Source organism: Manihot esculenta, chromosome 8 (assembly GCF_001659605.2).
Source record: "Manihot esculenta cultivar AM560-2 chromosome 8, M.esculenta_v8, whole genome shotgun sequence".
Taxonomy (NCBI): domain Eukaryota; kingdom Viridiplantae; phylum Streptophyta; class Magnoliopsida; order Malpighiales; family Euphorbiaceae; genus Manihot; species Manihot esculenta.
In genome coordinates this window covers 36,554,061-36,580,223 of record NC_035168.2, presented here as the reverse complement: position 1 = coordinate 36,580,223, position 26,163 = coordinate 36,554,061, and the positions used below count along the sequence as shown (strand labels likewise).

Sequence of the window (26,163 nt, the reverse complement as noted above, 5' to 3'; positions counted from 1 at the left end):
CCTGTCATGAGAAGAAAGGACAATAGGTCTGGTCACTTCGCAACCCTGTCCACTCACGCACCGAAGGGAATTAAATGGCTGCCTGACACAGGGAGGATCGCCGCAATATCCGTACGTACGGACTCATATAACGGCAAGTGTGGTCCTGTGACAGAAAGGTCGTGACACGCCAAGGGAAAGGCGGGATAAAAAAGGAAGACACCCTCCTCACAAAATAAGTTTTATTTTTAAGACAGAGACTCCTTGTAAGGCCAAATTTTTTCTTTTCTAGATCTGAGATCATCATCTTTTAATTTATATTCGTCTGTTGTATTTTTATCATATTAATAAATTTACAGTTGAGACATAAATAATTTTTCATTGTATTTTATAATTAGTATATCATTAATTAGTAAATTAATTTTAATTACTAATTAATTTTAATAATTAAAATTAATAGATAATTATTTATTATGATATATAAAGGTAGTTTAGATTCAAATTTGATGCAAATCAACCACTAAACATGAAACTATCATGAGCTCGGTTTGAATTTGGGCTCCTAACCCATACAAGGCTTAATGAGCTTAATTAATCTAAGGTTCTTAGCCCATAGACACATAACTATTTGAGTTTTCACTTGGATCCTGTCCAAAACTTCCTTGTAATTTTCCATCAACCACCAATACTTTAGAAAAAAAACTTGTCCATTACTGATTTGTATAAATTTATAACATAAAATAATAATAGAGTTAATATAAAATTTTATATATATTATAAATGTATGTAAATCTGATCTAGACATATTTGCACACGTTGCATTAATCATATCACCAGATGGTCAAAGGACAATTCTTATTATAAATAATTATTACTTACTCGAAAAAAATACTTCACTGAATCTAATTTATTATGGATTTAAAGGTAAAAAAAATAAATTTTATTAAAAAAATTATATAAAATTTATTATATTTTAATTCATAATTATTCGAATCCACCAAAAAATTAGGCTAAAAAAATTACAAATTATGTGTACCTGAAACACTTTTATCTTTAACAATTTAACGTCACTAATTTAATTTTCTAAAAAATACTCTACTTTATCCCTTTAGTTTGATTTAATTATTTTATATAATTTGATTTTAATTTATATTCCATTTCACATATAATAATAATAATAATAATAATAATAATAATAATAATAATAATAATAATAATAATAATAATAATATTTGTTCAAAATTTTTATTTAAATAATTATAATATTTATTTCGTTTATTTAAATTTAAAAAATTAAACAAAATTTATTAATTTAATCTTTAATTTTAAAAAATTTATTAAAATTTAAAAAATACGCTAATTAGTCTCTTAATTAATTATAGACAATAAAATTTATGAAAAAATTTAAAATATTTTTAATATAAAGAGATTAATCAATATATGTTTCTGTAAAATTAAAAAATTAAAAAATAATTTTTTTATAATATATAAATTAAATAATAAAATATTTAATAATTTAACATAATAAATAATTAATAAATTTATTAAAATTTTATAATATTTTAATATATATTTTAAAATTAAAAGACTGATTAATGATTTTTAAAATTAAAAAAATAACTAATAAAATTTTTCATTAAGATACCTTCAATTTTTAATTTATTTCCCTTTTTAGTTCATTGAAAAAAAAAAAAAAAACAAAAAGCCCTTACCAAAGTCACAAACAGGCCAACTATAAACACTGCAACATCCCCTGCATTTCACTTACCTCGTTTTTGCCGTCTCTTTTCAGCAAAAACGCACTCTCTTTCTCTACGCTCTGCCTCATCTTTCCTCCCATGGCAGCTGCCGCTGGTTCTTCACTCTCCATGCGGGCTTGTCCTGGCGTTGTAATTTGCATTTCTGATCTTCATTGCTTCTCTGAATTTATAACTTCTTTTATCTTGTTTGCGTGTGATTCTGCGATAGATCTGTTAATGCTTCTATTCGAGCTCCATTTTCTTTGTTTATTTCTAGTTTTTGTTCTGCGCTTATTATTGTGATTTGTACATGGTAACCATCAATTGAAGCTCTGCTGGAGATCGATTGGATCTAGGAAAGGGGCAATTCCTCATCAATTTTTCTTTGCATGAGACTTAGATGCCTTCAGCTGATAGTAATCTAGTTGTATGCATGCCATGATCTTCGTATTGGCAGAAATACATTAGAAATGCTTTTATTTCCTTTTTCTTGGTGGGGCTTGGGTGGGGGGAGGGGTTGTTTGATTGGGATTGGATAGAGTTTATCGTTTTGTTCTTCTTTGTGTTATTGCCATTGGTATCTTACTGAAGTTCTTGTGTTTGAATATGTTAAACAGACTGCAACCAGAATCTCTAGTCTGAAGTCATTTTCACTTCCAAACCAGAGAAGTTTCCTGTTCTTTAGAGTGCAGCCAGTTCCAGCTCGCCTGCGTGTTTCTTGTGCTGTATGTTTCTTCTTTCAATTACTCATTTTAGATTTTTGAGTAGGCTTGCTCTCTTGCTGTGGTTTTGAGGAATTGATAGGATTTTATGTTCTTGCCAAAAAAAAGAAAAAGGAAGATCAGACTATGTAATGTTGAAAACCTAGAAATGAAGGACATACAGACTTCACTTTTGCCTTGATTGTTCCCCTTCTCCAGTGTGTATGGCTTCAGGTAAATTAGAGAGGCGATGACTTTCTCATTACAGATGCCTGATTAAAACATGCATTAGCCCTTGTTTTTATTTGCTTGCATGATGCAATAAATTATGATGTAATGCATGTGGTTGCCAGAAAGAAACATTGTAGGTGGATGCAATTTCATTGAAGTATATTAAGGATATGTCAGGCAAATGCTTCTCAAAAAGCAATGGGCCATTTTATATGGGTAGTTATAAGGTTCAATATACAATGTTTTGCAATGTGCTAGTTAAATTTGTTGTCTTCAATGAGAAAATGATTTATGTACTAAATGATATTGAGCAGGCTAAGCCTCAAACTTTAGAAAAGGTATGTGAAATAGTGAAGAAACAGCTGGCATTATCACCTGAAACTGCTGTTACTGGCGAGTCAAAATTTGCAGCCCTAGGAGCAGATTCTCTTGACACGGTATGCGGCATTTACTATTGAAGTCTCTGTACACTAATTTCGATTTTACCTAGATGATTTTGCTTTTCTATATATTTGATGATCTATAACTTAGTTGAGTGGTTATGCTTGATTGATGCATCATTTATAACTATGGTTCGGTCTTGTATATGTAATTATTGTTTGATTTGTTTCCCATGAATTTCTCAAAATGTCAGCGGAAACAAATCACAGATCAGTAATTTCTTTTGTTCCATTCTCATTGGTTAAATATTTCCTGGTCTTTATGCATACACATTTATTGGAAATCATGGAATAGAAGAAGGCAGGAAGTGACTGATGACCTAAAGTAGATAGTTATGAATTGGGGATGGCCTCTCATGCATTCTTATATGTAGTTTCCATGATTTGTCTTTCTGTTAAATGAAATTTCACTTGGAAGAACCTAAGCTAAAGCTTTATCATGTTTGTGTTTGGTCAGCAGTTTTTAGCTTATGTTATTGTCCACTGGTATGTTTAGTTGTTACTAACTAGTAGGAATGAGGCACCTTTGCAGGTTGAGATTGTGATGGGACTTGAAGAGGAATTTGGTATTAACGTGGAAGAGGAGAGTGCCCAGAGCATAACAACAGTTCAGGATGCTGCTGATCTTATTGAGATCCTTGTTGAGAAGAAGGATGCTTAGAAGAAAATGCTTATCACAATTAGAAATCTATTTACGTGCCTTTATTTTAGCCTGCTTTAGGAGTTGTAGGCAATCTTGTTGTGAACTATGTTTCAGTTGGTTTCACCTAGAATAACTGGTAAATTGCTCAATTATAAAGTCCTTAAATTGCTCGTTTGTGAAATTATGATGGTGTAGTCTTTATACAGACGAAGCCTTTCATGCTAGTGTTGCTCAGAACTTATTTTTATTTGACATACGCCTTACTCACCATTGCTGATTGCTGATTGCTGAAGCCCCTGAGAATAAAAGCAATCAGAAACACAAACCCTTGGGCATCAATACAAAAGAAGCTCTATAATCGGGTTAATTAAGGGAAAAGCAAAAAAAAAAAGAAAACATTCTTCCTTCATGTGGCACGAAATAACCACGATTCATTTCGCCCAAATGAATTCTTACAGAAAGAAAATGAAAATTTTATGAGTAAAAAAAAAATTCTTACCAAGAAATACATTGAAAACAAGGGCCTACATAACTGCTGCAGGCCTTGTTGTCGAAGATGGAGAAAAGACATTGGGTCATGACAATGCAGACCTTGCTACAAGTTAATAAAATAGTTTGTATTGCATATAGGAGCATTTGATCCTTAAATGAACGGGAATAATGCGAGCTAATATTTTAAAAAATGTTAAAAAAAAAAAAAAAACTTTTAACTTCAAATTTTGTTTTTAAAAAATAAAAATAATAAACATTATGATTTTTGTTTTTTTCTTTTCATATGATTTATTGTAAAAGAATTTATTTGAAGGGCGAAGAAGATTTGGCTCTTCAATATGACTTGGAGAAAATTTAATTTAATATTTTAAAAAAAATTAGTTAAATCTGTCTATTTTTGTGCCTTAGAATTGTCGGATAGGACTGATGTACTAGGTTATAATGATGGGTGGAACCGTCTTTGGTCTTTTGATGTTCCTCCCAAAGTTCGTGATTTTCTTTGGCGTGCTTATCGTGGAGTGCTTCCTACTCGGAATATTCTTTTGAGGCGTGGGATATATGTACCTACTGCATGTCTTTTTTGTGATCATAATGAATCTATTTCACATGTTTCTTTGCATTGTCCAATGGCTGTTGAGTTATGGAGACTTGCTGGTTTTTCTACTGCTGTTGATGCACGTATGGCTATACATGCATGGAAGTTATGGCATGCCAGGAATGAAAGATTGTGGGTCAATAAAGTTTTGTCACCTAGTGAGGTTCATCATGCTGCTAGTTCCTATTTTACTGATTATGTGGCTTCACTTGTGGCTCGGCCAAGGACGTTATCCCACCCATCTGTTCCTCGTGTGCTCTCTTTGGTTGAGGCTACCACTCTTGAAATTGATTGGATTGCATTCATTGATTGTGCAGTATTTGCTAGTGCTGATTTGTTCGGTTTTGCAGCAGTATTTGAGGACTTAGAATGCTTCTTTTCCATTGCAATTTCGGGTTTCTACGAGGGGGGTGGGCAACCTGTTATTGTTAAAATTTTGGTCTTGCGTCAATATTTATCTTATGCTAGAGATTGTTTTCTTCAGACCGGTTATATTTTTACGGATAACCAATCCTTAGTCTTGACTATTCGCTCTTCTCTGGATGACTTTTCGGAATTTGGATTAGTTGTTTCTGATTACAAGGATGCTATGCGGTTTCATGGTAACATTCATGTTCGTTGGGTACGCCGTTTAGAAAATAGAGCCGTCCATTTATTAGCTAGAGAGTCTATTCATCATGATAGATTCAAGATTTGGATTAAAATTTCTGATTGTCTCTTAGATTATTATTCTACAAGATAAATAAAGTCTTTCTTGATTAAAAAAAAAATTAAAAAAATCAAAATCAAGTCAAGATAGTCAAGATAATAGAGATTAATTCCTAATTTATGTTTGTGGATCTATTGGTTAAAATACCGTCGAACCATTTTTATTAGCATAACAACACTGAGCTTTTATTGCAGTCCGCACTATTGTTGCTTTATTTTTTTATATCAATAATTAAGAATAATTATTTCATAAGTTTTATCTCAAAAATATTAAAAACATATAAGAATATTTTCGGTATAAAATCAATATAATAAATAAAATAATAATTATTTTTCTCAATAATTAATATAAAAAAGAAAGAAAAATTATGACTAAAATAGATTCACAACTATATTCATAAAAATACTTCACCACAAAAATTATTATTTTGAATGCAGTTGAAAAAAATACGAGTTACGTATTTTATATTAAATTAAATATTTTAGTATTATATAATTAATATATTTAAAAATATTTTTTAATTAATTCTATCAGCGATATCTAAAAGGCAAATGCTGACAATGAGGATTGGAAAGCATTTTTGCGGGGGGCAAATCTGTAATTAAAAGGGAATGCAGTGTCAGGTATTAGTGAAGAAGTTCTTTTCCAAAACTGACCGTTAAAGCCTCCAAGTTCTGGTTCGTTCCTTCCCTCCTTTTTGCCTTGACAATCGGATCACATCGTTCCACTGCTAAAATTGATCCATTTCATTTTCATCCAAGCCCAGAAATTTGCAGGAAGAAAAGAAGAACATCTCATTTGTTTCCAAAAGAATCATTAAATTTAATTTGATTTTGTGCATTGCTTGACTTGAATTTTAGAATTGACTGATTCTAATTGGCTGTTTTCAATTGATATTATCTTGTATTAATGCGAATTTTCTACGAAAGAAGTCAATGATCATTCCTTAATTTACTTTCCTTCTTCAGCTATGGCCAGTTTATGCACCAATTTGTGGTTTTCTTGTTCGATTTAATCAATCAAGTCAGCTTTTTCTCTGATCAATACCAGGTTAATCAATTCTTCTTCTTCTAATTTAAATTTTGAATTCTGTAGTTCAATGTAATCTGATATGTACACATATATTTTTGCTTTTAGGTATGGATCATCATAGGGTGAGTTCAATGCATTCATGGCAGAGGAGCAGTGCAGAATCACCGCTTGCTTCGTCATCGCCGTTGGCGTCCCCAATACATCCTCGCCATGTCCGGACGGGATCAGCTGGCGCACCTGGCGTGAGGAAAGCACAGACAAAAGCTGCGGCACAGAGGCTTGCACAGGTGATGTCACATCAACCAGCGGATGATGAGGACAGTGAAGAAGAAGATCTTTCCGTTGATTATAAAAATACTCCCACTAGCATTGGCACCATTGGCCTTGCTGGTGGAAGAAGAATGCCGCGCCCACAGTCTCCTAAGGTAACGTGGTTCTTCTTTTGTCCTGGATTTTAATGTTCTTTGATTCTATTGTGATCGTCCAAATAATTTCTTGAACTTGGCATTAAATTTATAGATACTTCGATATTGACGTGAAATTTGTGTATTACGATTTACCAATCCATATGTTCTGATATATACTCAGCATTTTAATGTGCAGCCCAATCCTAAAGTTCAGAGTCCTGTAGTGAGGAAGAAACAACAACTACAAACGCAACCGCAACTAGTTGACGAGTACAATGATACGGATGATGATTATGAGTTAATGACTGGTCCGGTGACTGTTGGACGCGCTGGTGGAAAGTCGATCAGACCCCGTTCTCCTATGGTGATTAACCTATAACTACCGGAGCTTGTATTTTTTGCTGCATTTGTGTTTTTTCAAGATACTGTTGTAGATAAAGTTGGTCTAAGTAAACAAGTTATGATGTGATATGAAAATTTATTGAGTTGAAAGTTAGTGTATTTGGTCTATGAGTTATAATTTAATGGTCACAGGAAATTAATTAGTCTCTGCCTGTCGTAAATTGGTTAATTATGATGAAACTTGAGGAAAAGTTCATTTAATGACTGGTTTAATTTTATGGGTACTCTTTATTGATCCATATGTTTTATTTCCCGTATTCTCTCCATCAGCTAGTTCGTAACAAACAAGAACAGTCTCTGTCAGCACATTCATCACCAGGCAGCCGACCATTACCGTCTTTCATCTCTGTGGAACAATCATCACCAATTCCATTTCGTTCAGTATCCCCGCCATCTCATGCCACAAGCCCCATGGAAGAGCCTTTGTCCGCTCGTTCTTTAATGGTTGGGCGGTCATCCATGAATTTTGTAGAACAGCCTTCATCTGTTCGCTCATCAATGTCTGCTCGATCATCCCTCAACTCCACCGAACAACCTCCGTCTGCTCGTTCAACTTCAGCTGCCCGTACAAATGTTAAGACAGCTCCAATTCCCTCTAGTGTCCCAATATCTCTAAGGCCAGTTTCTCCAGTAATTTCACCAGAGAATTCAGTAGATAATCGAAGAGATAAAAGGTAACTTGAGAATCTACAAGCCACAAATCACTTAATATCATTTTCTTCTTCTTTATCCTCCTTTTGTGGGGTAATTTTGTTATTCATGAGCCCGAAAAAGGACAAATGATGTTTTAATTTAAATTTTAATTGTTTTACTTGTTAGTAAATCCGTCCTTGTCCTATTACACTGTAAAGAGAGTGTATCTAACTGACAATGAATCAGATGATGTTTGCTGGCATTGAGCATCTTCACGTGGCTTTATTTCTTATTATTGTTAATATATGCAATAGCCATATATGAAGAGTTGAATGTTTAATGTTCAATTAATTGAAGTTTTAAGACCTATATTTGTTATCTATAAGCATATACGGGTGCATAGTGGTTGGTGTTTTTAGTCTTATGATGCATCTTTTCCCATGTACTGTACATTTAGTCTTAGTGCAGCTGGTATCAATTTTCATGTAACAATCCTGGGGGCAATTGAGAAGAAGGAATAGCAGTTAACAGATGAATTCCTTGCAATTAATGTAATTTGGACATTCAACTTTCTGTTGCAGGTATTCAGTGGATTTTGGGACTACAAATCTAAGAGATACTGGCAGCCATCATTCAGCTTCTGCTTTACAAGATGAGGTACCACTTCGCTAACTGAGAATATGCATGCTTCAAATAGGGATGTAATTTAAAAGTTCGAACTCGACTCGAGCTTCATTTATAAGTTCGAACTCGATTCATAAAATAAATATTAAACTCGAGCTCGGTTCGAGCTCGATTCTTAATAAACTTATTTATCACATTAACGAGCCAACTCAAACTCTATTCAAAAAGCTCAAATTTGAGCTCATTTAGGCTCAAATTTGAGCTCGATTATATTATAAACAAACTCAATATAATTCAAATTTATTTAAATTATAAACAAATTTAAATTATAAGGTTATTAAGAGACTTCTAAATTAAATTTTTTTATTTAATTGAAATCTCTCGAATCCAAAACTAATGAAAAAAATGTAGAAGAGTTGTCTTTTTATAGAGAAGTCACAATTCTCTATATCCCTTCAACCTTTGATGTGGGATTAGTGTTAGCAAACAAGCTTGTTCGCGAGTCTGTTAACGAGTTTGTTCAGGAGCCTGTTCACGAGTCAGCTCGCGAGTCTAAACGAGCCGAATACCGCTAAGTTCAAGCTCGGCTCGTTTATTAAACGAGCCTAAAAAGTGAGCTCGAGCCCGATCGAGTTTTTATCGAACCGAGTTTCGAATAGTTCACAAACAGTTTGGTTCGTTTACACCCCTAACTTCAAAGGTCCTTGGATATAGATTTTCACTTTTGGATATCTGGTTGTTGTTGGGGTTGATATTATCAGCTTTGGCTTCTTTCTACAAATACATACAACTCTGTTCCTTTTTTGGCTAGTATTTCATTACGTACAAAATATTTATGAGAGTTATCTCCTTTTTGTGATTTCATGTTTACTTTATGAACTTTACTGCAGGTTGACATGCTGCAGGAAGAAAATGACAGTTTAATTGAAAAGGTGGGCAAACATTTCATCTCTTCTATATTCGTGTAATTTTGCAATTGTTCAAAAGTTCATGAATTTTCCAATCTAACAACAGTATGCTATTTGTTTAAATTAATCCAGTTTGCTCATGGAGCACTGAATTCAGTTGTGGAAGGTGTTGCAATAATCATATTCAGTTGATAATATATAATAAAATTTTCTGTCTGTGGTATTGCTTAATCATCACATTTACTAAACAAAGTAAGATGACTATGGAGTTGGGTAGAAGATTATAGTGGATATTTTAATATTTATACTGTTATCATATACTTCTTTTGGTTCTCCATCATGATATGTGTCCATTCAGCTTCGACTTGCAGAGGAGAGGTATGAGGAGGCAGATGCAAGGGCTAGGCAGCTTGAGAAGCAGGTACTTTTTGAAAAGTTGAAAAAAAGGAACTAATAAAATGAGTTTAGACATCATATAGCTGTGAGTGACGTGGGCTGCATTATAAATGATTGTCTCAATTTATGTATTAGCATCCTAGATTGTGGTAAAGTTCAATGATAAATAAAAATATATTTGCGTTTTCACTTCTGATCTATCTGAATCAAAAAGTTGTTGCATTCAACAAGACATAGGGGGTCCTGTAATCATCCTTTCCTTTACATCCCAACCCTGACATTTAAGAGCATATTTGAACATTCTGCCAACTTGCCCTGCACGTTTGGACTTGCACTATCTTGCCCTAAAGTATTTATTGTCTGGTGACATGTTTTCCTTTAGGTTGCTACTCTTGGAGAAGGTGTAACATTAGAAGCTCGCCTTTTAAGTAGGCAAGTGTTAGTAGTAGATGCATTTTACTATGCCATCATAGTTATATTTGCTAATTTATCTTCATGTTTCAATCTTCAGAAAGGAGGCAGCTCTTCAGCAAAGGGAGGTTAGTATCATTAAGAGTTTTCCTATATCTTTTGCTGTATGTATGTATGTGTGTCTGCATATATTTAAAAAAAAAGTAGCAAGTTGCAACATGTATGTTGTATGGAGACTTTTACCTTTATCCCTAATGTGTATTTAATTTATGCATGTTTCCCTGCATATATTTTTGGGATCTTAGGAAGGGATTTTCTACAGTTGTATATAGTTATACTGAAATATGGAATACGAGCATAATTTTTCATCCAGGCTGCTCTGAGAGTTGCAGAACAAAGTAGTAAACCTGAAGAAATTGCTGCTCTTAGGACAGAAGCTGAGGTTTGGAGAAATTATATCTTTTTTATCCTTTTAGTTCTTTTATCACTTTTTATGGGTTACGACAGGAGTCCTCTGTTAATTTACAATATTTGCATTTGTTGAATTGTGATTTAGACTGCTAAGGATGAGGCAACATCTGCTCTGGTGCAGCTCAACGAAGCTGTTTCTGAAGTTAAATCACTCAGGACTTTGACACACAGAATGATTTTGACAGAGGAGGAAATGGTTTATTTTCAATCCTATGTTTTTTAAAGGACATTATTTTATTAGCCTTCCCTTTTCTTTTTGGTACTCTTTTATGTCATAAATGACATGATTTGCAGTTTTCACCTTAGGAAGAAGTTGTTCTAAAGAGGTGTTGGCTTGCACGGTATTGGAGCTTGTCTTTTCTACATGGTAAAGTTATTTTTAAATGTCGATCTTTCAGCATAAATTTACCTCATGCTTTATTTGTCTGAATGTGAATTGCTTTTTGGTTATGTCTCTTCTTGTTAACACACTTAGCTCCATTTTGAAAAATACGGGCCTGTTCCATTTGGTGCTGAAGTGTTTTCTAGTAGAGGTTAACAATGCACAAAAATAAGCATATGGGTATCATCTGAGAAATTAAATTATATGGTTCAAGAGGTTCTTTTTGCTGCTCTATTGAAGGTTCCCTAGCTGTATGAGTTCTGCAAATTACAGTTGACCTTCTGTCTAAATAACTGATGTAATCTATTTTTATGCTTCTGGACAAAGGAGTTCAGATCCATGTGTATTGGGAAGATCCATTGTTCTTATATCCTACTAATTTCCATACAGAATTTCAATTCAGTACACTAATAAGAGACCATTAGGTTGCTATTTTTTCCAACTCATGTGTCAGTGGAGAAACATATTACAAACAAATATCCCACTTTTTCAAGCACATTACTACATTTTTTTCCAGGTATCCATGGAGATCTCGCTGGAGCAAAATATGAATACTGGTCATCCTTTGCACCTCTTCCTTTTGAAGTAGTATTAGCTGCTGGACAGCGAGCTAAAGAGGAGAACTTATCAAGTGAGTGTTTGTTTGGATATTTTATCATTTCCTTCCCCCGTGATTGCTTCTGATTCAATTAGCTTGAGATGTCCTCTTGCACATTGTGTTTTGAGTTCATTATATTATTTTTGCATCTCTTCTTTTACTGTTTAAAAAGGGTATGAAATGCCTCAGTTTTTACTCTATTTGAGCAGCAAATAGTAATGCAAGTGAAAGAGAAAAGGTTTTACGGGACATGCATGAACTTTCTGGAGTTGGAACCATTGAAAGCATGCTTCTAGTTGACAAAGGTTTGCGGGAACTGTCTGCATTGAAGGTTTCTTCTGTGCCCTTTTAATGTCCTTTCTTCAGCTATATCAGTTTTGAAACATTAACAGTCTTCCAACTGTTTTTACCATTTCTTCAGCTGATGATATCTTTGAGATTTTTTGCACTTGTTAGTATTGTGTGGTTTAACCTTCCTTGGCATGTTTGCTCCCCTTGCATCTGGTTGATTAGCAATATACAAAACCATGTTGAAATATTTCTATGATTTTCACTTTAACTTCTTTGTCCTCGGTTGTTTCATATCATCAATTTCCTTTTTCTACCATTTTAAGTTATTCAAGGAAATAACTTGCATGTCCACAAGTGTAATGTATTATGGTTGTAAGTTTTATCTTGCAGTTTTTATTACATCTTTTCATACTTTTTATTTTTTGTTTGAAGGTAGAAGATGCTGTAGCACTTGCTATGGCTCAGAAACGACGGCCAAATTTGCTGAAAACGGGTGTGAATTGAACTCTCTTTATGATTCCTTAATTAGTATTTCTTAATTGTCTGATGTATATACTTGTTAGGTCAATTAGATGCTCAGATTAATTATTTGATCAATTGAACTCTCTTCATGATTTCTTAATTAGTATTACTTAATTGTCAGCTGTATATACTTGTTAGGTCAATTAGATGCTCAGATTAATTATTTGATCATCTTTTTAGTGTTTTTGTATACTTTTGTTCATTCCAATGTAGCATTTGTTTCTATTTCTGATATAGTCTCTTTAAATAGTTCTTAATGCATAATTGATAAGTGGCTTACACTGAACGCTCAACTTTTTATGTTATTTTGGTTTCTGATGCCTATGGCTGAAGACGACGTCAAGCTACCTGCCGAAGGACAATTTGAAGCGTTTGGTTAGTTCATTATTCCAATTTTGCTTTTAGTACAATGACCCTCGTAAATTAGGATACTGACTTCCCATGCCCATATTTTGTTCTTATACTTGCTTGTGTGAACTCTGTTTATTAGAATCCACTACTGTTGGGTTTAATTTTTTTGTTAGCTTGGTGTTGGATAAATGATTTATAAGAAGTTAAATTGCTTTCAGAATTGAGCCAAGAGGAGACTGAAGATGTGCTGTTTAAGCAAGTAAGATGACGTTTTCCCAAAAATTTTCATCGTAAACATGATGCCATGTATATAACCATTCCCTTCATGAGCAATTATGAGATGTAATTATTCAAATAGGCATGGCTTTCATATTTCTGGAGAAGAGCAAAAAGCCATGGACTGGAACCAGACATAGCAGAAGAACGCTTGGAATTCTGGATCAACCAGAACAATCGATCTTTCACATCAATAGATGCAGTTGACGGTAAGCTTGAATTTTGCATTTGAATGTTTGGAAGGTGAAGTGTAACAGATTCTGAATTTGACTTTGATTTTGTTTGGTTATGATGGTTCACTCCAATAACAGTTGAGAGGGGGCTACTGGAGCTGAAAAGGTTAGGCATTGAGCACCAGCTATGGCACGAGTCTCGCAGAGGGCTAGATGTCGACTCCAATTCTAGATCAATTGCTGAGTCCAAATTTTGATGATCAAAATTATGATTGTTTTTAAAAAAATATATATTTGCAAAATATTTAAAGAGAAATGTCGTAATTTGCTTAATAGACAGGAGGATGGTGATCGTAGTAAATTGAGAATGATTTTGTTTTTGTGATGTTACATGTAACCTTATTATTGTATGAGATGGCTAAGGTGAATGACTAATATTTTTTAATTGAGATAATTGGATGTTAAGCTTCCTACACTCTTTCATTATTCAGAGGATAATTTACTATTTAGTTGGATATATAAAAATTCATTAATTAATTTTTTAAATGTAATATTATAAAATTTACTAATAAATTATTTATTAATTTTTTTAAGTAAAGAGATATGATTATATTTAATAAATTATCTAGTTAAAGTATGAGCCGTGGAGCACTCCAAGGCTTAGCCTAGTGGAAAGTGCATCCTGTAGTCTTGAAAGGTCTAAGGTTCGATTTCCCCAACCCCTATTTCAAAAAAAAAAAAGTATGAGCCGTGGAATGATGACGAACCATTTAATAGAAATATCGGTTTTAGAGTCTAACAAAAATTTATAATCATTCAGAATCAAATTCAGTTCATAAATGTCTAAATGTGAATACTGAAGAATATAAAACACTTGCAAACAGTTTATAAAAATACAATTATTAAAAAATAAATAGTGAGAGTTAAAATTTTAATAATTATTGGTGTACCATTATTTTTTAAAAAACTAAAAATACTACGTTAAAATATATTTTTAGAGTTTTTCACAATAAAATCATAATCAATAAAATTTTTAAATATTAAGTGTTTTATTTTTTAATTTTTATAATATAAAAAAATTTATTAATTGATGTTTTGAATTTACAAAAATATATAAATCAAAGTATTGTGAATTTTTTTTTATGAAACTAAATAAGTATTTTTTTCTTATTTATATACTAATTTTATCTATTAAGAGATAAGCACTTGGATTAACAGCTAGATAGCAAGGTTATCTGACTGATACATCCAAGCACAACGGTAACTGTTCTTGGTGAATAAAAGGTCTGGAATAGAAAGCACGTGACCGAGTTGGTGGGAACTGCTGTCTAAGTTGACAGCCGATCTATGTTGAATTGAAGAAGAAGCAGCCGTTTCATGTTCAAAAATAATAAATTAATCCATGAAATATTATATTAATCACCTTGGATGAATACATTATTATTTTAATTATACGTTTGGTCATTTCATGAAAATTAAATCTAAATTGATTAAATCAGTTAAAGATTGATTTAAATCCAATTAGTATGATTTTATTGAACTTGATTGATTAAGTTTTTTAATAAATTTTTTATTTTTTATATTTTTATTTATAGTATTTTAAAATTTAATTAAAATATTTTAATATTAATTATATTTAATTTTTTTATATTATCAAAAATAATATATTATTATTCACATTTAATTTTATCAATTTTATACCGACTAAAATTAAATCGTAAAAAAGAGATTATATTTTTAAATTAATTCAATTTATTAGATAAATTACCATTTTACCCTTATATTATCTAGAATTAATATTTAATCTTTGCATTTTAAACAAACAATGGATGAGAACTCTTTTAATTCGATACATTTACCTCTTAACATTATTTTTATCAATTTAATTATTGATTAGAATTTAAACATATCAATAAAAATATTTTTTAAAAAAATTAATAAACTTATGAAAAAATATTTATAATAATAAAATTCAAAGACAAAATGATATTTTTTTATATTATCTGATAACCGCTGGATTTTACTGTCTCGGTCTAAGGTCAGACTCACGATGACAGTCCATGATCTGAAAGTTTTTAAGTCTCTGGCGTGAGTCAGATCCAGCCCGCTCAGTTTTAAAACCGTACCCTGTTTAGATTTCTCAATCAGGTCGGCCCTGCTTTTTCCGGCCCAATCAATTCAGTCCGGAAGAAGGAAGGTGGCCAGCCCATCTATCTGGTGGGACCATCCGCATGCATGCCAGAGAAGAATTAAATGGCCGTTACGCATAAAGCAGAATATCTGATATTCTCGTACGACCGTATCAGAATGGTAGAGACAAGTGGTCCAATGACGGTAATATCGTTACACGTCACTAACAGATAATGGAAAAGGATAAAGGGAGAACCACTATACCCTTGGATTAAGCTTACAGAACGCTTTGTGAACTATATTTTTTTAAATTTCATATTATCATTATCAAAATATTTATTTGAGTTCTTTTTATTATTATTAATTTTTTTCATTTACAGGTTAATTTGGAGATTTAGGGTCGGTTTATTTTTTAAAAATAATTTATATTAAAAATTAATTTTCTGTCTAAACACTAAAAATTTAGAAAATATTTTTCTAAATTTTTTTTAAAAAAAAAACAAACGAAGCATTATTGAAAGTACTTTTCTTTTGACTTTAAAAAAATCAATAATATGTAATAAAATTAATAAAATACTTTTTCATTAATTAATTTTCAAATTATTTTGGCGCCCGTCTTCACTGAACTAAGTTCTGCAGAAATAACACTCAATTAATTTTAGATAAGACTCGTGAATTTATTTCATTAAAATTTTTTAATTTGAATTTAATTGAACTTTGAAAAGAATAGAGATGAAAATGCAGCTTTATTCCTAAACGAATAGAATTTTCTGGAGATTCTCCCTTATTTTTCCTTTCCTATTCCTATTTTTCCTCTTTAATTAATTAATTAATCATATAAAGAAAAAAAATCCTATTTTGTGGGTCCCAATTTTCTATATTATCTGTCAGACAGCGGCAGCGCTACTCTTAGCTTGACAAAACAGTCACACACACACACTCTCTCTCTACTTTCTCTGACTAAGGGGTGCTCTGAGGTACAACCCTTGGATTCTCACCTTCTGTTTTGATCTAGATTGCTGTAAACCTTGATTTTAATTAGCATTTTATGCTCTATTTTCTTGTAATTACTGTTTCTTTTGGTCGAATTGTTTGGTTCTTTGCCTATTTTTTTTGTCATTTATGCGTTGAATTTCTATGATGTCTGTTTGTGTTCTTTCATCGGTGTATTTCTTTGCTTGAGTGTTAAATCTGTGCCTGGATTTGATGTTTTTGTTGTGTTTCCTTGTGGATTGTACGGTTTGTTTACAGATCCGTCAAGTTTTTGTTCATGGTAATCTATGTGTTGATCACTTCAGTTTCTCCACATTTCTTTTGATCTGGTGCATATGGGACTTTTGAGGTGGAATTTAACAGAATAGAGAAATTATGAAGAAATAGTTGAAAAGATATCATCACAGGATGATTGTCATTTTAGAGAGATTCTCTTTTGGCTGGTGTGTTGTGATTTTAGGTTGATGTGCTTTTCAAATTTGTAAGAGGCTGTTGCTGGATTCTAGAGTCCAATCTAATGGAATTGGATTATTAATCAATATTCCGATGTGAATTATCGATCTTTTTTTTTTCTCTTCCTATGAAGTTGTTGGGTAGCATGCTTCTCTATGGCAATTTCATCTACATCGGAGCTATCAAAACCTTGTACGTTGTTTCTAGGGACACATTAGATAGTTCCCTCCATGCTGTGTCATTTTCTTTAGGGTCTTAGACATTTATGCACTTGTGGCTTACATTTTTTCTGGTTTTTGGTTTCCATTTTTTCTGGTACTTGCAGTTTTTTTCCCTTTTTCTTTTGGGAGTGGGGGTAATTACTATTTTCCTGCTTGAAGTTATGATGAGTAGACTCTAGATCAACTTCACCATTATCGCATGTAGCTGTTGTATGGGACTTTCTGTGTTTCTGTGTGTGCAAGTATGTACTTTTGTGCCTTCCTGCTTCCCTTTGCATAGCCTCCTTAGTATGCTTTTCAGTTGATGTGCTCTTAGACATGCTATTCAGTTATTTTTATCAAGGTAATTGTCTATTTGCAACTTTTTTATTTTTATCTTTTGTAGATCACATAGAACAATGGTGAAGGCCGTTGCTGTTCTTAACAGTAGTGAGGGTGTTGCTGGGACAATCTTCTTCACCCAAGAAGGAGATGGTATTTCAGCATTCCTATCAGTTGGCCTTGGAATTTTGAAGTGCTAATTTCCTGTATGGATAACAATCTTAAATTCACTTTTCATCAGGTCCAACCACCGTCACTGGAAGTGTTTCTGGCCTTAAGCCAGGGCTTCATGGATTCCATGTTCATGCCCTTGGAGACACAACAAATGGTTGCATGTCAACTGGTATTGTGAACTAGCTGGAAAATTTTCTTTTCTAAATGCTTCTTGCTTAACTATTTGACTTGTAAGGAAAAAAAAATCTGCTGAAATTTAATTCTTCATACTCAATCTTCTGATGATCTATTGGCAGGGCCACATTTCAACCCTGGTGGCAAAGAGCATGGTGCCCCTGAGGACGACATTCGTCATGCTGGTGATCTGGGAAATGTCACTGCTGGTGATGATGGTATGTACTGTTGTTTTCTATTAATATAATTCTTTATTCTAAAATACCTATGTTTCTCTTGTTAACAAGGATTTCTTCTTTTGATTCCCTTTAACTTCTCCTTTATTGGCTTCTTTCATGTTATTATTTTTTCCTAGTGGCATTTGATACATTCTGGATCATTAACACTTCTGTTTCTTGTGTGCTCCAGGCACTGCTAGTTTCACAATCGTTGACAAGGATATTCCTCTTTCTGGTCCGCATTCCATTGTAGGAAGGGCAGTCGTTGTTCACGCAGATCCTGATGATCTTGGAAAGGGTAAACTTTGAATTCTCAGCTTTGGAACCTTCTTTTCAAGCTTATAAAATTGCTGCTTTATGTTATCAGTTACAAGTGTCATGAGTTTCCATTCATCTTGGTAATTAAGTGTTACATTTTATGTTCTACAAATTCTCTCTGAAATTGCCAACTCTGGGCTAGAAAGGCTATTTGCCAATCAGAGGAGGCATCGCTTACTACTTTTAAGTAGAAGACATCAGCATGGTTGAGTATTAGAAAATAGGGAAAATTACTGCTTAGTCCCTATAGTATAGAGAAACTCACTAGTTGGTCTCTCGGTTTTGAAAAATGTATTAAAACTCACTACTGCTTAGTCCTTGACGTTTTAAAAAGTCTTCTAGTTAGTTTCTCCATTAGTTTTAACCGTTAAGTATTACAAAAAAATCTAAAATGCTCCTAATACACAAGGACCAATTAGTAAACTTTTTAAAACTTGAGAGATCAACTAATAAGTTTTTCAAAACCATAGAGACTAAATAGTAAAATATTTAACGGCAAAATTAACAGAGAGACCAAGTAGTAGACCTTTTAAAATGTTAGGGACATTTTAATGTATTTTTCAAAATTGAGGGACTAACTAATAAGTTTTTTCGTACCATAGGGATTAAATTAGTAATTTTTTCTAGAAAATATAGAGCCTGTCCGTTAGCAATAACTTTTGAAGATTAATTTGAGAAAATTAGAGACATAAGCGCCCGGATTAAATTATCATAAATTTCTATAGCAAGTCCATTTCACTTAGGGATAAAATGGGCCTTTAATTGTGTAGAAGTCATTGTTTGTTTTGTGACAACATATACAAGCATAGCATAATCCTATGGGGAGGCTATTTAACAAATTTGGCTATTGTTGATGTACCAACAACCTGTTCTTCTAGCTCTAATTTGACGGTCATGCTAGTTTCCCATTCTACCTGGTGCTGTTTTATTAATTCTAGTTGCGGTGCATAGCTGTTTATTTTATCATTTACATGATTTGGCTTCTTAGTTGGATTGGTTAATGCTGAAAGTTGTTTGCTGGTTTCAATATCATTTGTGCTAGGGCAGGGTAATCGTTAGTGGTTTGGCTTTCCACTGATTGATTCAACATTTCTCTATCATTATAGTATTGTTGGCGGACAAGCAGAATGCTGAAGTAGATTTTAGGTTGATTACCGAATGACAGTGACTATTTTGCTAGACCGCCCTCTTCCTCTCCACCACATTTCTTTAGTCATTTATTAAAGCAATAAATATCATCGACTCATTTCAATTTTGTATGCAGGGGGACATGAACTTAGCAAAACCACTGGAAATGCTGGTGGCAGGGTAGCATGTGGTAAGTATTAAACTTCCCTAGCCATTAAATAGTTTCATTTACCATGATAATCACTGTTCTGAATCTGGAAAATCATTATCATTGGAAGAATGGGATTACAATTTCTCATAAATTGAGCCATCTTCGTCTTCATCATCTATATGTGTAACCAGATTTCTGTTTGTGCAATGTCTTTATGCAGGTGTTATTGGTTTGCAAGGATAGAATGATTCCCCAGGGATTCATGATAAGGCGAAGGCAGCTGAATAATGTATTAGCTGGAAATTTTAGGCGAACGTTGCAAGCAAAGAACAAAATCGTAATTAAACTTCTGGCTGGTTTGCCCCGTTTGTTTTTGTGATGGAAAATGTTGTGTGCCTTGTTTGATCTCGTAAACTGAACAACACTATTAGTTAAGCTTGCGCTTCGTTTGGTTCAAATTTCTGTGGACAATTTGTTCTCTTTCTCATCTTAACTTGGCTTAAAATTTTTCCCAAATGGAGGAAAATTTGCGAAGCTTGCTGTTGCAGCCATTCAGATGGAAACATAGACGTGCTTCTTTTTTTTTTTTTTTAATCTATAGTTTATAAACATATTTATTACTAAATTACTAAAAATATATTAAATAATTACGTGGTGAAAATCTTAAACTAAATAAAGATAATGTTGTAATCTATTTAGCCTAATTAATTTATAAGTTTAAACGCTTGGGGTATTAAAATGAAAAATTAGTTCCTCAAGTTTAAAAAGCTAACGATAAATTTCATCCGCAGGTATGATTAGTATGATTAGGGATGTTAATGGATAGGGTACCGTGAAAATTAAATTATCCGAATTCGATTTATATTAATAATATCGGAATCCATTTTAAACTCAATTAAAAATTAATTTAAACTATCAAAATCCGTTCTAAATTTGATTATTACTATCCGAATAAAATTCGAACCTGTTTAATTTTATATATTTTAATCTTATATATTTTAATTAATAATTTATATAAAAGATATTTTTTATTAATAATTTTCATTTAAAAAATTTAATATTTCTAAAGAATATTTAAATTTAAATTTTTAAATATAATTATATAAAAAATTTTATAAATATTATTGATATTAAATTAATTATTTATATAAACGGATTCGGCTAGTGGATATTCTGTACATAAAATTCGAATCCGATCCGAACCCGCAACGGGTATTATTTTTAAAATATGAACCCATCCCAAACCCAATTATAACTATCTAAATCCGTTCTGTTAGGGTTCGGTCGGATTGGATACTCAAAAATACCCAATCCATTGCCATCCCTAGTTATGATATGTCCTTTTTGTATATTTGGCCATTACCAATGTAAAACCAAACAAAACGAAATAGAAAAATTCTAAAAGTGAAGAAGAGGAAAGATGAGTAGCCATGAGAAAAAATCTCACCACCAAGAATCCAATAACGATGGGAAAAATGAAAGGGATTGAGTTAGGAGGACAAAATTACCTAATCACCCTCCATATATGCAAAAACGAGGCGAGTATTAATCGGTGTGGTTCAATTTAGTTTTAAGAAAATTAAATCAAATTCATTTAAACCAAATTGAATTCTATTTGATTTGATTAAGCTTCATATTAAAATTTATTTTATAATAAAAAAGAAATTATTTAATTTAATTCAAGTTAATATATTTTTTCTCAAACAAAGTGAACCAAATAAACTGAATTTCTGAAAATTAAAAATTAAATCCAACTAAATTATTAAATAGCTAAACTGATTTTTTAAATTAAATTAATTCAATTAATAATTTAATAAAAAATTTATTATTTAATTCTTAAATATTAATATTATTAATAAATCAATTTCTATATTTTTAAAAACATATTAAAATATTTTTATTTTTTTATTAATGAAATAATCATTTTATTTAATTTTGTTTACTTTTTATATTAAAAAATCAAATTATCTTTTTGGATTCTTCTTTTTATTTGGCTTTTTTTTATAAAAATTAAAATTTAAAAATTATATTATGGAGAAAAAAATTAAAATATTAAAAAAGAAGAAGGAATTATTTATTTTTAATGAAAAAAATAAAAAAATTATTTTATTGATAAATAAAAAGTAAAAATATTTTTATAAATTTTAAAATATAAAAATTAATTTATTAATTATAATAATACATAAAAATTAAATAATAAATTCTCTGTTTCAATTTAATCTGAATTATTCTCATCCCTAAGGAAAAATGCCACAATCTTTATTTCACTACTTTTATTATTAGAAAAATTTTTATATGCAACAAATAAATAGATAAATAGTATTCACTAATTTAATTTAATAATAAGTATATTTAAATAAATATGAAAGACTTAATATTGCAATTTTCAATTTTCAATTCTCAATTTAAATTCCATTCTGAGTTTAAGAAAAAAAATTAGATAAATAATAAATTAATTAAAATTATATTAAATTACACAATTAATTACATGTTAGACTATACCCATATACTGATACGTGTCAAAATATGCATTTATTATTATTATTATTATTATTATTATTGTGAGAGCTGAATCAAGTTAACCAAATCAGTTTTCGCACAGAGAAATGGAGATGAAAAGAGAAGTGTCGGGGAGTTGCATTGATAGCCTACTCGCGGAGATGGTGTCATCGTACTGTAATCGCTTCGACACCAATAAACCTGAGCTCGCTGGTCGTCGGATCGAGGCTATTGGCTATCAGGTCGGCCACCAGCTCGCAGAACGGTAATACCCCTACCTGCCTCTCAGCTTCAATTAACTATATTTTCTTAATGAATTTTCTTGATTTCCTTCATTTTTATGCACTTATTATATACAATTGTATTTTGCCGTTTTCTGTTGATTTTGTATCTTTTGCTCTTTAGATTGGATCTTCAAATCAGAATTATGTTGTTATGTTAATAGCATAGAAAGCTGTTTGGTTTCTGAGAAAGTGCAAGGAAGGATAAGAAATTAAGATTTTAAATGAACTCTAATATCTATTTATTTATGCATTCATTTTATCTAAATAGTTAATAGAGAGAACATGCAAAAAAAAGAAGAAATAGAGACAGGGAATAGGCTTGTATTGGCATTATGATGGCTAAATGGCTTACAAATGCAGAGTTGATTATCCCCAGATTTTAATATTTTTCAATGGGAGTAACATCTGGGACGGATTAAAAGAGCTTCATTTTGTTAGGTATACCAAGGAGCGTCCACGGTTTAGTGAACACCTGGAGGCAATAAAGTTTGTATGCAAAGATTTCTGGTATGAGGTCTTTAAGAAGCAGATTGACAACTTGAAGACAAATCATAGAGTAAGTTTAGGATTTGGTTTCTGGATAAATCTTTAAAATGTGCTTGCATTGGATGAGAAGCTGGATTATGGGTTGTCTTGTAGGGCACATTTGTGTTGCAAGATAATAAGTTTCCTTGGCTTGCACGAATGTCAGTTGATGATAATGTAGATTTATCGCAAGATCCTTCTGCAATGGCTGAAAACAAGGCTACCCAAATGAGCATGCATCTCTATTTCCCTTGCGGTATCATTAGGGGTGCTCTTTCAAACTTGGGAATTCCTTGTGCAGTTTCTGCTGACATATCTGATCTTCCAGCATGTGAGTAACTGGATTTTAACTCCTGTTGCTTTTCCTTTGTCTAGCTTGCACGTTGCATAATATTGTGTATATGAACATCCAATTAGATTTTTTTTTGTAGCTATTAAAGTATGTTGTCATATAGGAATTCTTATCTTTTGGCATTTTATGTGTGAGATCAGTATGCCCGTTCAGTTTCTTGTTAACAGGCTAGATGTCTTTGATTCATTTGTGAGAGTACTGTTTAAAATTGGTCTTTGGTTTTCTTGTTTCTTGGTGGTTTGCTTGCCAAAATATGCTCTTCCTTTTATAGCTGAACTTTTCCTAAAAGGTCTCTGTTTCACATAATCATCTATCCTTCGGTTTATTTCTTTTCAGTTTCTTTCCTTCTTGCTATTTAGATCCATTAACTTTGAGTAGTCAGAAGCTTGGTCAAATTCCTCAGTAAGTGTTCATTCATTACGGTTTATCAGTTTTCCCATTCCAAAAGTGTGGCAAGTGGGAAATTAATCAGTCCGTACCGTCTGTGTTTAGCAGCTTATATTTTGATTTTTTTTTCTCATCCCCTTCATGGATTCTCTCTCCTAAAATATGTTCCTTTTGCATCCTGCATTTTTCATTTTGATATAGTCAAATAAAATTAAATTAGCCTTTTATTTTGGCAACTTTCAAGTCCCACTTTTCTTTTAACCTACTGTAGTTTTGTAATGGTGTGTTTAATCCAGTATTCACATGCTAATATCTCATTCACTATGCATAATCTGGAGTTTCTGTGTCTCCTGGTCCATGGGCCTAGTTGATAAGTTGAGTTCCAGTGATTTCCGTATCTCATGCGAATTCTTTGTGCTTTCCTAATGAAACATTTTTTTTTTCTTCCCATATTTAGTAAATTGAATCTGCTGAGATATTTCTGATTGACAAAATACTTGGTCTACATTTCACAATAATTTTGCTAGCTTCACTTTCATTTATGTTTTAAAAATCCTTGGTTCTAAATCTATTCAAAGTTGTCCATTTAGTTGATCGCAGTTCACATGCAATGCTGCAATTTAACATGTAAACAGGTTCATTTGTGGTACGTATAAAGGCTTGACGATTGTATTGCGACAAATGAGATCAAGAACAGTCCTTGAAGCATGTGCGGCACTAAAATATTATTGTTATTATTATTTTTGGTGGGGGTGGGAACATACTTCTACCCATTTTTCTTCTGGATGAAAATGAAGCTGATTTGAGAAGTGGTCCATATCTACGAAGTATGTTCAAAGCTTTAAGAATGAATTATATTGGGAAATTTTCTGTTGCATGGACTAACCAGAATTTTTAAGTAGTTGAAGCTATTGTTGATGACATGATTTTCTCGTTGGTGGGAGTTGCCTGTATTAAAGGCCTTGGTTGGATTTTTACAAAGCATTAGCTGCATGAGATGGATATACGCAGCCATGCAATGCATGAAATGGGATCAAAATTATCCATATTAAAAAATTTTGCCATATCTTTTTTATGTGAATTTGGAATTTTTTTTTTCCCCTTTTTTGTGCATTTTAGTAAGAAATTGACCCAACATTATACTTGAATTTCCTGGGACGGATGCCTATCATAAAAACAAATTTGTCAACCTTTATGTGACTTTCAAAATCAATAAACAAATATTAAGAACATTATTTTTATTTTATTTTTGAATTTAATTTGGTCAGTTTTTAGGGATACTGATTCAATAAACTTATTAGTTAACAATATTGATTTTTAATGGATTAACAAATTTTGAAGAGCTTTTTTATCTTTTTCTTTTTTTCAGTGGAAGTATTTATTGAAACTTAAAATAGTGATGTGCCTTCTTTTTACGCCGAGGGGGCATGCTTTAAGAGAATAAAGTGCTAAGTAGTGCTGTCCAAACGGGACGGCGGTTCGGCTCGATCTGCGTAGGTTTGATTTCAAGATGGACCGAGCAACAAACATCTATTGAGAATTGAGCCTTTAATATTTAAGTTCCACTCGATCTGCGGCGGTCCGTGGATGAGCCTATTTTAAAAAAAAAAAAATTAAAATAAAAAAAATTAAATTAAATTCACATAAAACACTACTTTTTTTCTAAAATCTAAACATAACTTATATGAAAATTGTCTAAATAATAAAATAAATTTACTAAAAATTATATAAAATAAGAATATCATATTTTATTTAAAAATCGTCATAACTTATATGAAAATTATCTAAATAATAAAATAAATTTACTGAAAATTATATAAAATAAAAATATCATATTTTATTTAAAAATTGTCATTTATATTTTGATTTTTATTTATAAAAAATAAAATTATAAATAAAATAATATTATTTGTATTTTTAAATGGATAGTCTGCTAACCAATCTAATTTAATTTGCGGCTCAATATCAAAATAGATCTAATAAAAAAAATTATTTAAAATATGAGTCTCAAATTTCTTATTTATATTCTAAAAAATATGAGTAATCTCGATCTATTTATGAATTTAAATCTATTTTAACAGTATTAGTACTAAGGTTATGGTTTGATAAGTATCGTCTTCTTTAGATTTTATTTGATTTTTGATAAGTCTCGTTTTCTTTAGATTTTATTTGGTTTGAGGTTTTATTTAGTTTAAAAAGATTATTTCATGAAAAAATATTTAAGAAGTAATTTAAGAAAAAAAACCATTTGATTTCTCATAAAATCAAAAAAACAATTGACAATCAAACAAATACAATTTTAATACTTCCTAGGAGTTTGAAGTTTCTTAATTAAGTTATTTCAATTAAATAATACCTTAATAATTATATAAATTCACTTCAATTTATTTTTTAGACTAAAACTAAAAAGAAAATAATTTGATAACTTA

At 31.6% G+C, this 26,163-nt stretch overlaps 5 protein-coding genes across 6 annotated transcripts; all 5 read left to right on the top strand.

Moving 5' to 3' along the window:
• The first annotated feature begins 1,711 nt into the window (after nucleotides 1-1,711).
• Nucleotides 1,712-3,957, top strand: LOC110620102 (acyl carrier protein 1, chloroplastic). The gene is made up of 4 exons (XM_021763684.2): nucleotides 1,712-1,868; nucleotides 2,336-2,443; nucleotides 2,965-3,087; nucleotides 3,623-3,957. The coding sequence occupies exons 1-4, from the start codon at nucleotides 1,818-1,820 to the stop codon at nucleotides 3,749-3,751; spliced, it is 411 nt and encodes a 136-aa protein (XP_021619376.1). The 5' UTR covers nucleotides 1,712-1,817; the 3' UTR covers nucleotides 3,752-3,957.
• LOC110621576 lies at nucleotides 3,839-5,562 on the top strand. The gene is made up of 2 exons (XM_021765846.1): nucleotides 3,839-3,869; nucleotides 4,634-5,562. The coding sequence occupies exons 1-2, from the start codon at nucleotides 3,839-3,841 to the stop codon at nucleotides 5,560-5,562; spliced, it is 960 nt and encodes a 319-aa protein (XP_021621538.1).
• A 630-nt stretch (nucleotides 5,563-6,192) lies between these two features.
• Nucleotides 6,193-13,869, top strand: LOC110620449 (coiled-coil domain-containing protein SCD2). Of its 2 annotated transcripts, XM_021764189.2 has the most exons (19): nucleotides 6,194-6,579; nucleotides 6,667-6,986; nucleotides 7,165-7,332; nucleotides 7,641-8,044; nucleotides 8,585-8,660; nucleotides 9,518-9,559; nucleotides 9,894-9,956; nucleotides 10,314-10,363; nucleotides 10,443-10,470; nucleotides 10,716-10,784; nucleotides 10,899-11,009; nucleotides 11,120-11,180; nucleotides 11,713-11,826; nucleotides 12,003-12,124; nucleotides 12,517-12,577; nucleotides 12,940-12,981; nucleotides 13,176-13,216; nucleotides 13,316-13,442; nucleotides 13,545-13,868. In XM_021764189.2, exons 2-19 carry the CDS (start codon nucleotides 6,669-6,671, stop codon nucleotides 13,661-13,663), a joined length of 2,016 nt encoding a protein of 671 aa, XP_021619881.1. In that variant the 5' UTR covers nucleotides 6,194-6,579; nucleotides 6,667-6,668; the 3' UTR covers nucleotides 13,664-13,868. The 2 variants fall into 2 exon arrangements, with proteins under 2 accessions (XP_043814770.1, XP_021619881.1); XM_043958835.1 differs by lacking the exon at nucleotides 12,940-12,981 and having other exon boundaries at nucleotides 6,193-6,579; nucleotides 13,545-13,869.
• Nucleotides 13,870-16,373: 2,504 nt separating this feature from the next.
• On the top strand, nucleotides 16,374-20,221 carry LOC110621687 (superoxide dismutase [Cu-Zn]). The gene is made up of 7 exons (XM_021765966.2): nucleotides 16,374-16,513; nucleotides 17,589-17,677; nucleotides 17,766-17,867; nucleotides 17,995-18,090; nucleotides 18,281-18,388; nucleotides 19,673-19,726; nucleotides 19,908-20,221. Exons 2-7 carry the CDS (start codon nucleotides 17,602-17,604, stop codon nucleotides 19,928-19,930), a joined length of 459 nt encoding a protein of 152 aa, XP_021621658.1. The 5' UTR covers nucleotides 16,374-16,513; nucleotides 17,589-17,601; the 3' UTR covers nucleotides 19,931-20,221.
• A 2,042-nt stretch (nucleotides 20,222-22,263) lies between these two features.
• Nucleotides 22,264-24,834, top strand: LOC110620599 (trafficking protein particle complex subunit 6b). Its single transcript, XM_021764400.2, has 4 exons — nucleotides 22,264-22,451; nucleotides 22,909-23,026; nucleotides 23,110-23,326; nucleotides 24,370-24,834. The coding sequence occupies exons 1-4, from the start codon at nucleotides 22,294-22,296 to the stop codon at nucleotides 24,396-24,398; spliced, it is 522 nt and encodes a 173-aa protein (XP_021620092.1). The 5' UTR covers nucleotides 22,264-22,293; the 3' UTR covers nucleotides 24,399-24,834.
• Nucleotides 24,835-26,163: the final 1,329 nt, after the last annotated feature.